Below are 16,546 nucleotides of genomic sequence, written 5' to 3'. Positions count from 1 at the left end.
ACAAACTGCAGACCGGTCCAGGCCTTTCTGCTTCTCTCACCTTCTCTGATGGGCCCTGAAGGAGGAAAAGCAGCATCATGGTCTTATTTGTCCTGTGACAAAGACTTGACCATCTCTGTGATGGGGATGGGCAGTGTGACTTAGGTCCTCGTCCCAAACCCAAGCAGCCCCTGCCAAACCCCGGTGGGCAGAAGTGCACTTGACGGCCACGTGTGCAGCCTCCTGATGCTCACCAGCACTTTCCACCCGAGCCTCGGCCTGTAGGGCTGTGACCAGGCTGGGGTGTCATCAGAACATTCCAGTGTGAAGATGGGACTGGACTGAAGTCCACGGATCATGGAAGGGCCTCTGAAATTTGGGTCCTGAGGGACAAGTGACTGTAGGGAAGGCTCCTGGGTCTAGTGTCAGACACAGGGTGAGGTGGGTCTATGGGCCTGGCTGGGGTTCCAATGGAAGACTTGCCTCTCATTCTCCTCTTGGGCTGGTGCCTTGGCTTAGTGTGGAATCCCTGCAAATCTCAAAGCCATCGTCACCCTTGTTCCTTCCTGTTCCATCCCCCTACAGGAGCCCAGAGGTGTCATGAGAATGAGCGACCAAGTCTGGAGACAAAGGAACAGTTAGGGACCTTGAGGGTTCAGGACACCAATGTGACTCTTTGGGACTCCTGCATGGGAGCCATTGGGGCCTGGACCCAGGGTAACTCGACTCAGTGGCTCCTTCCAAGGCACAGGGAGCTTACATTTCAAGCATGGGGCGGGGTGGGGGGCAGTCAACTGGGGCAGTGCAGACCACCCACAGGGCCCTGGAAGGGATCACCTGGCACATCTGAGGAGGAGCCCAGGCCTGAGAAGGCACAGTGACCCTGCCTGCTGTCAGTCAGTGGAGTGTGCAACACACCGATGCCGTAACAGCAAGGAACTTGTACTGTCCCCACTGCTGACACCACCCGAGGGCCCTCTCACGGGGAAGAGTTTAAATCAGTAATAACGTGAAAAGGAAAAGTGCTCGTATAACCTTCCTGCTCAGTGCTGACAGTTCACTGTGTTTGTGTGGAAGAAGGTATTTCACAGCACGTTCAAATTTTCTTTTTCAGTGATTGTTGAATAATGTATTTATTTTTCTACAGACATTGTCAACATTTTTTTAAAATATTGGGACCAGAATAACATATGTCATGAATTACTTTTTAAATTATACACTATTCCTATTGATTGTAGACTGAAAATGGTTAAATTATTGCCAAATAAACTATCAATTCAGTCTCTAGACTCCTATTTACAGATGGTAGTTTCCATCACTTTAAACTTAAATTGACTCCTTGCCTCCAAATATTTTCCTTTTCCTTGCTTCTGTTACAGATTTGAGACATACAGGGTCACACATGTCACAGTGGCTGTGGCCACAGCCAGCGTGAGAGCCCTGGATTCCAGGGCAACAAAGCTGCCGTGTGAGCTTCAGGACCAACACCCTGGATGGAAGACACAGGGTCATCAGTACCACAAGGAGGTGCTCTTCATTTCCCCACGTCCACACCTCCTTCTATAGAACCAGCAAGTTAATGCAAGTGGCAGCTACTTACGTTTATGGGAAATGTCACATGTGTTTTTCTACTACTTAAGGCTGCTGTAATTTTAAAATAAACAGCCAAAAAAAGTTCCCTTTGAAACAAATATACTCCTTTCACCCCACGATGAATCTCCACTTGTGTGTGTTTTTGGTTTATGACAAACCTTCACAGAAACTCACTTCTCATATTCTATTCCCAACATCTGTGGTGGAGCCTTTTTCTTTCACTTTGAGAAATATGCAAGAAGCAGACAGGCCTCACGAAGGGCCTCCAGTGACAACATGGTGAGGACAATGAGCTCCATTTGCCACAGGAACAGTCACAGATGTCCTCTGCTCTGTGTGACGAGCCCACACACTGATATCCCAGCTCAGCTGGAGGACGAGGGCGCACACAGCACTGAGGAGGAGGGTCCACAGTCACCAAGGCCCTGCCCTCCCCCCAGCTGAGCTGATCCCCGAGACTCACAGCAGCCACCCCCGCCTTCCTGGGCCTGCAGGGACCCCCGTCCTCACAGGGAGCCCAGAGTCTGAGGGCAGGTGCTGATGGGGAGCAGTGTGTGCAGAGCAGAGGGTCAGGCCCAGGATTCCAGGGGGGCGGGGACGGCTCGTGGCCTCAGGAGGACAGACAGAGCCCAGACACAGGGGCTGGTGCTGATGGGAAAGGTCCTCACACCTGTGGGCTCCTGACAGAGACGATATGAGACTGTTGGATGCCCTGTGTCAGACTCTGGCAGGTTCCTCCCTCCTGAGCTGAGGACGTTGTCATCAGCCTCCCACCAACCGCTCCACTGCTTCTCCAGGAGGAACCTGTGTCCCCAGATAAAGTATCTGCCTGGCAGAGTGAACAGGTGGGAATGTGAAATCAGAAAGGGTTCAATTTTCCTCAAAACCAGAGATGCTGGGAAAGTCTTCAGATCATCAGACGGTGGTCATACACAGGACAACCGAGTCACTTCTGATGTGAAATTAGAGGAAGGGATGTGAACACAGCTAATGGGACCACAGAGGGAGGGAGAGAGTCACATCTTAGTCCTCACGGCTGGAACACACTGATGAGAGCATTTTCTATCAGCTCCTCTACATCAGTCTCTTCCTGGGACTGGATGTAAAACACAAGTGGGAAGCATTCGTTGGAAAATCTGAAGCCACAGTTTCTATCATAAATGGCTCTGAGACAGATGTCCCAGGTTCCCCACTCCAGGGCTGCTGCTGTGCCCGAGCCACACTGAGGATCCACCTCTGTGGTGCTGCTGCTTCGACAATAGGTGACCTTGTTCCTGAGACCAGGCCCCACATGGTGGGTGCATGAGCCAGCACAGCCCATAGGCAGGACCCTGGAAGACATAAATAAAGAGGGACTGAGATGTGGGGCCCCTGATCCTTTGTCCCCAGCTTCACTCCCCTGAGAACCAACATTCCCAGAGGTCGTGGTGGTTTCCATGGGCTCAGAGCTTTGATGAGATTTCAGGACCTTTATGTGTTAGAATCACCTTGTTGTATCCCTGCTGCTGCCTCTGCCAGGACAGTTGCCCTTGACTGTCTGTCCTGGGTCCCAAGCCCTGAAGGAGGCTGGATGAGCAGGGAGAGATGCAGGGACCTGTGTGCACAGGGCCGGGACCACACTGCTCAGGGGACAGACTGGGGCAGGAAGCCCGAGGGAGCGTGAGCATCAGGGAGCTTCACCTGCATCAGGTGTGATCAGTGAGGGGAAGGGGAATCCAGGATGTGGGGGCGACAACCTGAGCCCGGATCTGGGCCCTGGAACTAGCCTCCCACCCACAGCCCCCTCCGCAGTCCTTGTACTGGGAGACCTTGCAGTTAGTTTTTCCTTCCATTTGGGAGAAACTGTTGTCTTAGGCACGCTGAGAATTGTGAACCACAAACCAGGATATTTACTTCAGTTTAAATTTCTTGCCATGTTTTCTAACTTTCACTGTATCAGACTATCCTTTCTCACAGATTTACCCTTAAGTACTTCACATGTACGCTGTTATGAATAAGTACTGACAAGGAACAAGTGGGTTCTGGATCCTGCTCCAAAGAAAGCCAGATTGGTGACATGGGAACTGGTGTAAAAGACAGAGGTTTATTTAGGTGCCCTGCAAACTCCCCAGTATCCTGTGAGGGCCCCCATCAGGCTTCATTCGGGACATTTATAGCAGCGGGCTTGACAAATCCATATCTCTTCCACACTCTCCTGAGCCTCAAGAGAAGCGGATGTCCTCACAGCCTGGGGCAGCTGGATGGATTTGGGGTCCTGCTCCTGGAGAAGCACCGTGCCCCACCCTCAAGAGGCTGTGTCTGTGATAATGATGTGGGTGAGAGGTGGTGGAAGGAGACGGGACAGAGGAGAGTCAGCAGCAGCTCAGGGAGACGCAGGGCTGGGACTCAAACCTGTGTCCATGACACTCGGAGACTCGAGAGTGAGATCCCTGGGGGAGGCCCAGCTGGCATTCCCTGTGGGTTCATGTGCGGCCACACTGAGAGGGACATTTGAGCCACCAGAGACAGTGGTTTTATACAAGTAGGATCCAAAGCCACACAAATAGCCAAACCTGACCTAGGGGATGGGGAAGAGCAACAGTGATGTGTTCCTGAGGGCCAATTTCCAGGAGCCCTCAGCTGCTCACCTGTGCAGAGAGAAGGGTGAAGAGAGAAAGACTCCAGGTCAGGGATGGAGTGTGTCCAGACAAGAAGAGTTGATGTCCTGACCCATTGCTGTGTGACGAAACTCCCCCACACATCTCTCTAGCCCTCATTCAAATGTTGTATCAAATGCATTTGGTTGTCCCCAAACTCTGCATATCTTCAGCCTCACAGACATCTGAGCAGGACCCTTCTCATGGTGGGATGAAGAGAAAGGTCAAGATCACAGATCCTGCCTTAGTGATGGAGGAGCCCCCTTTTTAACATCCTCACCTGAGTGTGTTTATTGATTTGAGAGACAGAGGAAGAGGAGTGAGAGAGAGAGGGAGAGGCATTGATAGGAAGCAGAAACAACTGATACTTTGTCTCTCATATGATCAAACCTGCAACCTAGTATGTGCCCTGAAGAGAAATCAAACCTGCAGACTTTTTGTACACAGGGTGATGCTCCCACCAACTGAGCTGCTTGTCCAGGGCATGAGGGAGCCTTTTGCTGACATCCTGGTGCACACGGAGAGGTCACACACAATCATATTTCAGTGTGGACGAGATTCTGTGGATTCAGCACTCCTGAAGCCAGAGAAACCTGCTTCCCCTCAGTCCCAGGAGGGGAGAATGGGTCCCAGAAACAGGCCAGAATGGGCATAGACAGACAGAACTAAACTCACTCTTGGAGTAGTTTCCTAGGAGGTGAAACTCGGAAACGCTTAACCCCCTGGCTCCCCTGTAACCCTCAGCCCATCCAGGCTTCTGATCCAGGCCTGGACCCTGGGCTGAGCACAGGTGGGTTCAACCCCCTTCTTCCTTGTCTATCACGACCCTGGAGGCTTACATAGCCCTGAGACCTGATTTAAGCCTGTGTAGACATGAGCAGGCTGAAAGGATTAACGAGAAAAACAAAAATTTTAACTATGGGCTATAACAAAAATATCACACATCCATGGGTCCTGGGAAAAGAGCTGCCAACTGATGAAAAGGCAATGAGTACCTCCCTTAGTTACACGTGCTCCCAGGCAGATAAGCAGTGACAGCCACAGGCACAAAGAGCACAGGGAGGGTTTCAGTCTCACTTCCCCGTGACTCTGGAGCATCGTGTAAGTTTTACTGTTTTCGTGCCAAGTAGCACAGTGATAGTCGGCCTCGTCCTCAGGCTGCAGCCCAGAGATGACAAGGAGCCCTGCATTGTCCGAGGCTTCTTTGGATCCAGAGAAGCGGCTGGGGACCCCGGAGCCCTGGTGCTTGTCTGAGTCTGATTTATATCTCAGCAGATACCGGGGAGGGCTTCCTGGCTTCTGTTGGTACCACCACATGTGGTAGCCACCAACAACAGAGCCACTGCTGAGGGTGCAGGTGAGTCTGGCTATTGTTCCAGGAATCCCAGACAGGGAGGGCGGCTGAGTCAGCACAGGCTGTGAGAGGGAACCTGCAGACACACAGACACATGGGAGTGAACAGAAGGTCAGGGTGCAGGTGCTGTGGGTCTCTGGGGCCCGTCCCTACCTGTGCAGTGACAGAGCAGCAGGAGGAGCATGGGGGCCCAGGCCATGGTGAGCAGGCTGCTCCTTGGTCCACAGAGCTGGAGCTGGGCTGCCCAGGCCTCTCTTATCCCCTCCCAGCTGGCCCAATGGGGGAGGGGCTGCTCATGCAAATGAGTCCCCATCCCCTGCCTCTTTCCCAGGTTCACCCACAGGGTCTGGAGCTCTTGCTGGGGGAGACTAGCCTGACATTGGTTTTCCCCTGGGTAAAACTTGGAGCAAGTAGTTCTGGGACCACACAAAGGGCCACGTGAAGGGAACTGGGCCAGGTACAGAGAGGACAGGCCCCGTCCTGTGCTCACAAAATCAAAGTGTCCAGGGCTGAGGGCTCCTGTGACTGGAGGGCTGCCTAGACAGGAGCTCCAGTTTTGCAGAGACTGTCTTATGCTGCCCTCTGCTGGTTGCCAGGAAAACCCCTCTTCTGTCTTGATCCAACATCTAGCTTTCACCTCTCTCCTTGATTCATCTTTCCAAAAGAGTCATTGGTACAGAGGGCAAGAGTCATCCTTACAGGGGATGATGTAGGCACAGTCCTGGTGTGACCATCACAGATCCGGGCACACATGACTCCTGACCCAGAAGAGCCTGAGGACTGCTGGGGAGTGAGGTCACAAGAGGGGAACAGAGAGCAGAGTGGATATGGGACGGGGGCCAGGCCAGAGCCTGGATCACTGAAGCAGGAGGACCCTGAGTCCCTGCATCAGAGGAAGGTGGAGGTGACTACAGAGGTACACCCCAAATTCTCCGTCTTCTGCCCACTTTGTAGCTTCACTCTTGGGAGAAGTCTGGAGTGGTTGTGAGCTCTGAGTTTGTCCCTAGAGAGGAAGCACTTGCTGTCACCTCTGGTTGACAGTGAACATGGATCAGGACCCATGATTAGAATCCTTGCAGTTTTTTTCCCAGGCCTTGCAGCACTAAGAAGACCACAGCGCCCCCTGGTGACCTTCAAAGAGAATGTTAATGGTAGATTCAGCAGAACACAGGGCTAGTGGGGACAGGGTTGAGTTTTCTTGAAGTGCTTATCTCCCTTGCTCCCTTCCTGTTAACCCAGGTTCCTGAGGACCAATTCAATGCTGACAAGAATCTCCAATTTGGGTGTGGTCAAAAGGGAAACTTTATTCAGTACCAACAACAGCGATGCAGCATGGATATTGAAACATCCCTGTGGAACTGCCCAACTGTGATGCAGCAGAGCTGTGGAAACACTGGGGTGCAGAGGGCTCTGCTATGAGGTGGTCTGGACCAGGCCACTCTGGCTAGTTAGCTCTGCCCAGTTCCTCTATGTTCCCTGCTTTGTGTCTCCCTGGTTACTCCACTCTGCCCTGATCTGCTTCACTCTGCTCTGGGGAGACCACTTTGGTGTTTCAGCTCAGCCATGCACACAGTCTGCATTCTTCAGTGGCAAATGCACTCTCTCAGCCAGAGAGAGTCCAGCTCATCTATCTGAACAGGAGCCTCTGATCCCTGGTCCAGGAGACTCTGATCCCTAGTCCCTGATTGGTCCATCTTTATTCAAATGAGGGTGCCAAATCCTTGCAGTTTTCTAGGCCCAAAAGGCACTGAACTGACTGGTCAGAATAGAGATGCTGTGATTGGGTGTGAAAGCCTCAATCCTATTGTTTAGCACAGAATTCCAAGAAACCTTCCTGAGGCCTGGCTCAGAGGTAGAAACACAGGGTGGGCAGACACATTAGCACAGAGGGAAGCAGCCGAGTAAAGAAGTAGTTTGTGGGAGAGGTCAGTGCACAGAAAGGCTGCACATTTTTCTGTGTTCACAGCCAATCCAGGAATCCAACTGTTCAATAAACATTACAGAAAGCAAGCACACAGAAAACTGCCTTATATATATTCTTAATAGTGCACACATCGCTTTTATTTCTTATATTTATTTTGTAATGATTCAACCTGTGACTTTCCTAATTAGATATTTAGGGAAATGAGACAAATAGAGTAAATCATGATATCACATGATTCCCCCCTCATGGCCCAATGCTAGAAGCTGAAGGGAAGTCATGCAGTGATATGTCTGTGGCTTGTTAGAATGGCAATTTTTGCACATTCTAGACTCAAGTCTCTGTCTCTGTGGGTCTAGTCTGGGGATGTTACCGAACAAAGGGTCCGAGGGGGGGGCAATACTTGGCCCACCGAGGGATGCCAAAAACTGCTGCAGAAAACAGGGGCCCCTCCCAAGGACGATACTCTAATATCTATAGGGTTCTTCTGTCCGCCGCCAATTGGAAACACATCTCTCAATGCCAGAGATTTGTGAAAAGGAAACAAAATGTTTATTTAATGCTATTTAGGCCTAATGCCTTCCTTAAAATATTAAAGTCTTTAAGGATATACACCTACACACACACACACAGCGCTCCCTTCTCCCACTGTCCCAACTCCGGGTACCGTAAATCAGGAAAAGAGCACACGTCCGTTTTCAGGTCGCTGGCACGTGAGCTGTGTCGCCTGCCTGTCCAGGCAGGATCTCCAATTAATCCAAAGTCATGCGGCACCTTCCACTGGCAAGAGTTCTTTGTACCAAGTTCTAGTCAATGTCTCTCCTGCTTTCCAGGCTACTCAGCCAAAGGGAGCACGCCAAAGCCGTGTGGGCCTCTTCTACCAAAGCCGCGTCTTTCTTCTTCACCTGGCCGCAGGGATCTCCATTCTGGCAAAGCTGCATAGTCTTCCCTTTCACCTGGCCAAAAGGGGGTCTGCACTCTGCTGAAACTGCATGGCTCTCCCTCCTAATGGCTACAGGGGTCTACATCTTTCCAAAACAGCGTGGCTCTCCCCCTCACCTGGCCAAGGGGGGGGGGGGTCCTCACTCTGTTAAAGCCACATGCCTCTCCCGAGAAGCAGCTCCCAATTCTAGCCTGGCTCTCTGCAACTCACTCTCCCTAGCCCAAAACTTGGCCACAGCTATTTAACATATCTATAAAACCAGTTAAAGGTTATAGATATGTTAAATGACCATTCCAGAGGTTAGCTGCAAAACTGTTGCTATGCAAAACAGCTCTCAATGGCCCTGCTCCATTCATCCCTTCCCCCAACTGACACCTTGGGGGGGGGGGAGTGAGGATATCTTAATATTTCCTCCAATATTCCTGTACACTTTGCGTTCTGGACACCATTCCAAATCTTTTCTGGGCCCCCTCCTTGGCTGCACCCTGTATCAGGGAATCACATTGACACCCAGCCCAAAGGTAAGGCATCCACTTGGTGGGAAATGATATATGTATGAGGTCTGAGGGTCAAATCAATAAGAGAAAACCTGTTACTGCCTGTTAAACAAAAGAGTCTTCCAGGGAGTAGAGGGATCTGAGACTCACTGATGGTTAATATATTTTGGGTCCAGGTCCTCCCCAGCATCACCCTAGAAAGAAGGGGAGAGAAAAAACCCAGCCTTAACAGAGTCACACGGGGAGAAGGACTCACCCTGGGAGACGGAAGGAGGCACATGGAGATGAGGCACTGGATAGAAACCAGGGCCCTGGAGCCCATTCCCATAATGTGTAGACAAACCATTTCCACCCTCTCTCCTTTATTCTGCCTCTACTGGTTCAGCCCTTCTGAACTGTGAAGAGATTTTGGGTGCACTTCCCCATGGGTTCAAGTACTGTGTAAACATCAATATTACTATCCACATACACTGCACAGTAACAGTTGGCCTCGTCCTCAAGCTGGACCCTGGTGATGGCGATGAGGGCTCTGTTCCCAGAGAGGGATTCAGAGAAGCAATCAGGGACCCCAGAGGTTGGGCTGCTGGCACCATAGATGGGCATGTGGGGAACCTTGCCTGGGGTCTGCTGAAACCAGCTGGGGTTATTAAACCTAGAAAGATGCCCAGAACTAAGGCCACAGGTGAATGTGATCATCCCTCCTGGAGACACAGACAGTGACCGTTCCAGGTTCAACACAGCCTGGGAATCCACACCTAAAACCAACAGCAGAGAGACAGTTATTGTTAAGGGAAAGAAGGGTCACTCTGAGATGGTGCTTGCATTTTCTCCCCATGCCAGAGTGCAAGGTCCCTTCCTCTGACCTGAGCTGCAAGAGAGGAGCCCGAGCAGGAGCACAGTCCAGGCCAAGGTGGGTCACTCACAGGACACGGCTTCCTCAGGCTCCTGGGGTGAAAGGAGATGTGCTTGGGGCCTTTTCTTGCCTTTGATTCCATTAGGAGGTAGTGTGCTTCATGCAAATCAGCCTCCCCTCTCTTGTCCTTCCCAAGTGTCACTCTGACGTCCCCTGGGGGTGGTCTTGAAAAAGTCAGATGCTGGCACCTCACACAGACCAATGACTGCATGGTGACTGAGACGCCCTGTGTGATGGGCAGCTGATGTCTTCCTCCCACTCAGCTTCCTCATGACTCTAGTGACCTTATTCCCGAGAGTCTTACCTGTAGTGGCTAAGGCTGAATGATGAGATCTGTGTGTTTACCTTTTGTCCCCAGTGATCTGATTCATTTCAAATCTGACCCTGAACTTGGGGACATCTTCCTTCCTCAGAGAGAACAATTTCTACTTTCCTCAGTGAGAACTCTTTCTCTTGTCCTTGAAAAGGCTTATCAGTTACTCCTTTCTCCTGAGTGAGTCCCAGGACCATCACAGCCCATGTCTGGGGTGTAGAAGGAGTTTCTACCTCTGACAACATCTTGTGACCTGTCTCCAGTAGCAGCAGGGCACCAGGCCTTGGGCTGTGCACTCACAGGGCTGTACCACAAGCCTGGGGAGGGGAAAGCCCCTGTGTCCTGGGAAGCCATGACTCTAGGGGGTCTTTTCAGTGTAACTGTGGGTTTTGAGGGGCAAAAGTCAGAGTGTCTCCATGAAATTATGAGACATCTGGCAACATCAGTGCTAATAAAATAAGAAGACACTTGTCTCATAAACAGAAATATAAACACCCAAGACTGTTGGAACAAGTTGGGGTAAACATCATAGAACATTTTAAGACTCACTGTCTCCATCTTCTGCTGTGGAGCAGAAGGAATGGGCAGAGTGGATGCGGGGGTTTGTGATGGAAGAAAAATGAGCAGGAAGGTGAAGTGTCTCAGGTGTCAGGTCCTGGCTGGTGTGACTCAGCTGGTTGGAACATCGTCCTGTGCTGGAAAGGCTGCGGGTTCCATTCCCCGTCCAGGTGCCAATGGGAGGCAACCGATCGATGTTTTTCTTTCCATGGACGTTCCTCTCTCTTCCCTCCTCTTTATCAAGGTCGTGAACAATGTCCTTGGGTGAAGGTAAAAACATAGTTAAACTGTCTCATCTACTCAGAAAAGAGGAATTACACAACTGGTGTTTAGCACACTTGAAATGAAAATATGGCTTTGTATTCACTTTGGGATTGTTACTAAGTTTTGAGTTTAATTAAATGTGTATGATGCTTTTTCTTTCTCTTTATATTTTATGAGAGTCCAAATTTGTTAACATTAAATATTCATCCTGAAATATTTTACTATTATACAACTACAGGTCTGATAGTGTAGAAAAATAAGTACTATTCTATCTATGAAATATTGACATGAGGAGTATTAAGACAAAAGTGAAAGAAAAAATGACAAAGCTGAAAACACAAACAATATCAGTTTTCCTAAGTCATCAGAATATATTGAAAAATAAGAACTAAAATGAGAAGAAAACAACTGATATAACAGAAAAAAATGCTAATGAAATCATAACACATTTCATCATGAGTCAATTGGAAGCCATATTAGCAGTAAGGACCCCTGAAATTTGTCGTCCATATAGATGTCTTCAGGCATTTTCCAGACACCACGGGTCAGTTAGTGTGTCCATGGAGCACATCGATGGGGAATTAGGAGCACAGAGATTCCTATGGAGTGAGGAGGGGGTTAGACTGGGTGGGAGACACACCGGGCTGCCCTAGGTCCCCCTCACATGCAAGAGGGAGACAGAGCAGCTCCCCCTGTGGGTCCTGGGGGAGCTCTTCTCTCTGAAAGAACGTGGCCTCTTCACAGCTGCTCTCCCCCAAGATCTAGGTCCAACATCCCCCAGAGAGAGCACACATACCCTGGTCTCAGTCCCACTCTGACCAGGGAGACAAAGGGAGTTTTGTTGATATGACGGATTCTTCTTGCTTATGTGCTGAATCCCTTTTTCAGGTGTCAGCTGTGATCATAAATGACATTTCCTGTTAGGCTGGTGTATTTTGAATAGAAAGATGAGAAAATATGTTGATGCTACCTGCCCCTATATTGTTATATGATTATTTTTAAACCAAGTTGTAGACAGTGTGGATGGCAAAGCCAGAAGCATCTGCCCAAGGGCCCTAAAAGAAGGGTTAGAAAGTTAGAAGGGTTAGAAGGTGACAGAAAGAATGCATGACAATGACCTGTGCCCAGATACTAGTAGCAAATGTCCCCTTCACCTCATAATAGTTCCCTGTCCCCTAAAGTAAAGGCTTGATTCAATGACAGAAGCGTTACAGAAAGGAGTCCAGGCTGTGGTGGAGACTTCCCGGGGCTTTGGACTGACTCAGTCCCTGCCACGCTCTCTCCCATCCTGTGTCCAGGCAGCACTGAAGGTCAAGGTTTTACAAGAAAATTTATTGGTTTATTTTTGTGATGGTCCCTCTGTCCTTGCCTGTGAAACAGGCCTGGGCAATGAGCACATCAGGGCAGGTGGGTGAAACATGAGGCTAGTGTGTGGTCAGAGCTCAGTGCTCATGTGGCTCCTGGGGTCCCAGGTGCAGTCCGGTCACACCTCAGTGGGCACAGTGGCTGCCCAAGTGTGCAGGAGCCAGAGATAAGTATTCTCCTAGCCTGCCTGGCCCAGGACCCTGACCTCCCAGGACCAGTCCACCGGCGCCCTCTGCTGGTCGCAGAACCTGACCCTCCAGCACATTTCCTACTGCTCAGCTGACCTGGAAAGGCTTTCTGCCTTTTGCAGATGGTTTTTCAGATGTCAGTACCAGGGCAGTAGAACGTGCAGGTCCTCTCTGTGATGTTGGTGTTGAGCTGCTAATTTCTATAGGTCACTAATGACCTGCAGACAGCTAAGTGACATGCTGCGTTCCCAGGTATTTTGGGATATTTGACTTTTCCTGGGTTCTTCCCAGAGACATAACCACCTTGATACACATATAAGGGTTAAAGTTCACCAGAGAATACAGGTGGTCCATACCTGGTGAGAATGCCACCCTGGTCCCTTTACAGGAGGATGCGTTTGGTTGGTGTGGTTGCCATGTCTCAGGTTAGCTTCCAGAGTCCCCCTCGCATGTGTCTTGGCTTTTCATGTCTGTCTGTCCCTTGACCTAACACTACCTGGGGGAAGGTGTCCTGTGTTCCTGGTTACAGGTGTGGGTGCTTCTGTGCCCTTGAATGTTATCCTGACCACACTGAGTTTATTTTGATACTCTGATTTTTATTTATATATTGTAGTCTACCTAGTAATTTCTTCAGTATGAGAAATGACATAAAATGTTTGTATAAATGGAGCTGTCACTGATTTTAAGAACATCTTCCCTTATCCCTGGTTTAAGAAACCGTCTCACCTGTTACCCAGTGTTCCTTGGGTCTTATCCAGTTTATTTGCTAAGAACTCCCTGCACTGAATCAGCATTCACTTTATAGGGTGTAGATCCAAAAAATTGATATTGAGCCAACATTACCTCAAAAATAAGTTGAGAGGAGAAGGCTTTAAACGTCTAAGGTAAAAACAGGGAAAGTGAACGAGGATGGGTCTGAAAACCTGTCTTCATGGAGGGATCCCCATGTAGCTAGAGATCGGAAGCCCCTCCAGAGTGGAATCTGGGGAGCAAAAGAGACACGCAGCTTCCTCAAAGTGTCCGAGGTCAGAGAAGAGCAGAACATCCTGATCCAGGAACAGGGGACATGCCAGAGGCTGGTGGGAGGCCCCGAAGTCGCCCAGGTCACACAGGCTGGACTTTTGCTTTCCTGGTCACTGTCCTGGCAGCTTAAAGGGGTTCTGTGTATTTGGGCACAAAGTGATTCTGTTCGCATGGGGTACCAGTAAGGAGGAAGACATTCATTGAGCACCAAGGACAGACAAAGGTGAGAACCTGGGGCCCCTGGTTTCACAGTTCTCCTGACAGCAGGAGCCAAAACCCTGGCTGGTGTAGGACAGAGTCAGGGGTACAGCCCTGATGAGACAGGATGCAGAGTGGACAGCAGGATTCACCTCACTTCTCTGTGGACCTGCAGCCCTTTGGTGGCAGGGCGTTGTCCTGGGCTACGTGAGAGTGATCATCAGCTTCCTCATCAGACTGGTGCCCAAAGCTGGTCCAGGAGGCCGTGTGCACACACCAGAAGGCAGAGAAGAGGGCCAAACCCCTGAGGATTGATCACCTCTGTCCTAGCTCACAAGGTAGGGACTCAGTCTGGGACCCCTGGGCACCATTTCCATGATGACCCCCAGAGCGTCTGTTGTTTCTTGTGCAGGAAAAGGAAGTCTCACGTCTGGGCTCACCCAGCACTTCAAAGAGTAAGTGAAAAATGCAAATTCTGGGAAGTTCTTCCACCTGATATCCCATATCCCACCCCACACCCTGGATCTGAGAAAGCTCCAGTGGTGTGAGAGGAGAGGGGAGACCAGTCAGTGCCAGTGGGCTCAAGGAACCTGCTCAGGGATCCCTCTCACAGGAGTCCCCATACTCTTGAGTGGTGTCAGCCATAGGGGCATTTATCCATGACCCCAGGTCATCACTTTCCCTTAGGCGGGCTCAGCATTTTTACAGCAATTATGGGTCATCCCCCCACTGACTCAAGTCCCATAAAGAAGGGTTTGGCCCAGGCCTAGAATTTTCCTTTCCCAAACCCTCCTCTGCCTGATGTCACAACTGAAGGCCCAGGCCCCCAACAAGGGGTCCAGGCCAGCTGCATCCTCTGTCCTCACACAGCATCTCACAGCTTAGTGCCTCGTCCTTGGGACACTGTGTGCCCTGGGAGCTCTGAGCAGATGGGACTAAAAGGGACAGGTGGGTCCCTGCTCAGAGCCCTGGCCCAGCAGTGTCTGTTCTATGGAGCCTGTCACTTGCCGGGATGTCCCCGGATCATAAGAAAGACTGAACAGAGAAAAGGCTCCATTGTCTCATTTCAAGAGGCCGAGGCCAGCTCCTCAGGCCCCAGTTCCCACAGTGAACACCAGGCAGCTCTACAGTGTCACTGTGGCCACTGTGTGTTCAGTTTGGCCTCCATGTCCCTGAGACTCTAGACATGGGATGGAAAACTGGGAGTAGACCCATGATAAACCAGAAGGTCCCCCAAGTATAGTTTATGTACACAGAAAGTATTTTGAAATGGTCAAGTGTCTTGAAGGAAAACTCTGTTAGGCTGAGGTTTTTGTCCCACTTCCCCATCTGTGTGAGTCACTGTGAGAAGCACCACTGTGCCAGATCGCACAGTAATAGTCGGCCTCGTCCTCGGGCTGCAGCCCAGAGATGAGCAGGAGTCCTGCATTGGCGGAGGTGTCTTTGGATCCAGAGAATCGGCTGGGGACCCCGGAGCCCTGGCCCTTATCTGAGTCTGAGTAATAGTTCAGCAGATACCGGGGAGAGCTCCCTGGCTTCTGCTGGTACCAGGATATCCTATAGCTGCCAACACTGATGTCCCTGCTGAGGGTGCAGGTGAGTCTTCCTGAGGCTCCAGGAGATGCAGAGAGGGAGGGTGGCTGAGTCAGCACAGGCTGGGACAGGGACCCTACAGAAACAGACACTCAATGGGTGATGGGGCAGATACCAGGGTAAAGTTTATCAAGATTCTGAGCAAGAGGGAGTAATATTGGGGGATTCCCAGGTGTCCAACATCCATCCATACCTGTGCAGTGAGAGAGGAGCACGAGGAGGAGAGGAGTCCAGGCCATGGTGCACACAGCCCCTGAGCCCACAGTGGGACTGAGCTGCCCAGGCCTCCTTTTCTCCCCACCCTCTGCCAGGGGAGGGGCTGTTCATGCAAATGTGTGTCCATCCAGGGGCTGCCCAGCCCCTCCCTGAGCCCTGGTGCTGGAGCTCAAATCACACTTCATACTGAGGGGGTGAAGGGTTTGCTTTACCCCTTGAGTGAGCCCTGCAGGGGAAGCACTTGCTGAGAGAACACAAGTTCCCAGCTTGGGGACCATGTAAAACCAAAGGGGTCAAACCTACTAAGTCCCCATCTGTGAGCACAGAGCCCAACCCCCAGGCTCAGGCTCCTGTTAGTGAATGGTCCTTCCTGAGCAACTGAATAGGCTCAACAGGGCAGCTGCACAGCACCCCCTGATGGTCAAAAGGCACACATGTCTCCCTGGACCAAAACCTTGAGAGCGGAGCTGGTTTCTGCAGGTCAGCAGGTCACTGACTCTACTCACACATCCAGAGCCTGGTTCCCAGATACTGTGACCCTAATACACTGTACTGGTTACGTGAATCTCACTCCCAGGAATCCACAACTGTGGGAGATGCAAACTTGTGCCTAAGTGACAAATTAATTTGGTTTCACCCCCCATGATGATATTGCAAAAGTAAATGTACAGTGACCTTGATGTCCAATGTCAAAGATGAGGGAGCCACTTGTCTGATTTGAAGGCTCATAAGGGCTGCTCAGAGAACTTGCCAAGAGCACATGCAGAAGCAAGTGCACAGGAGGACTGTTCAGCAAACATATCAAGTCACCCGATGCAGGGACTTGATAGGTCTGATGTGACTAAGTGATGGGCAACAATAATGGCTTTTGAAGGCTTCACACTTACCAGCAGAAAGTGGAGCATGCTTATGCATTTCAGAGGTCGCCTTTTGACCTTAGTTTGTGGAGTTCTGTGTACCTGTGTCCCGTGTTTCTTGTCAGGGTTTTGTGT

At 50.6% G+C, this 16,546-nt stretch overlaps 1 gene segment (V, D, J or C); it reads right to left on the bottom strand.

The window, feature by feature from the left end:
- Window positions 1-2,602: 2,602 nt before the first annotated feature.
- Window positions 2,603-5,793, bottom strand: LOC118997223 (immunoglobulin lambda variable 5-39-like). The segment is given in 3 exon segments: window positions 2,603-2,846; window positions 5,257-5,638; window positions 5,716-5,793. Coding segments are annotated over 3 exon segments (672 nt in total).
- Window positions 5,794-16,546: the final 10,753 nt, after the last annotated feature.

Source organism: Sturnira hondurensis, unplaced genomic scaffold, assembly GCF_014824575.4.
Source record: "Sturnira hondurensis isolate 20B ecotype Veracruz unplaced genomic scaffold, ASM1482457v3 Scaffold0012754, whole genome shotgun sequence".
NCBI lineage: Eukaryota > Metazoa > Chordata > Mammalia > Chiroptera > Phyllostomidae > Sturnira > Sturnira hondurensis.
Note: the sequence above shows the minus strand (reverse complement) of the source record. Positions and strands in the feature narration are given on the sequence as shown.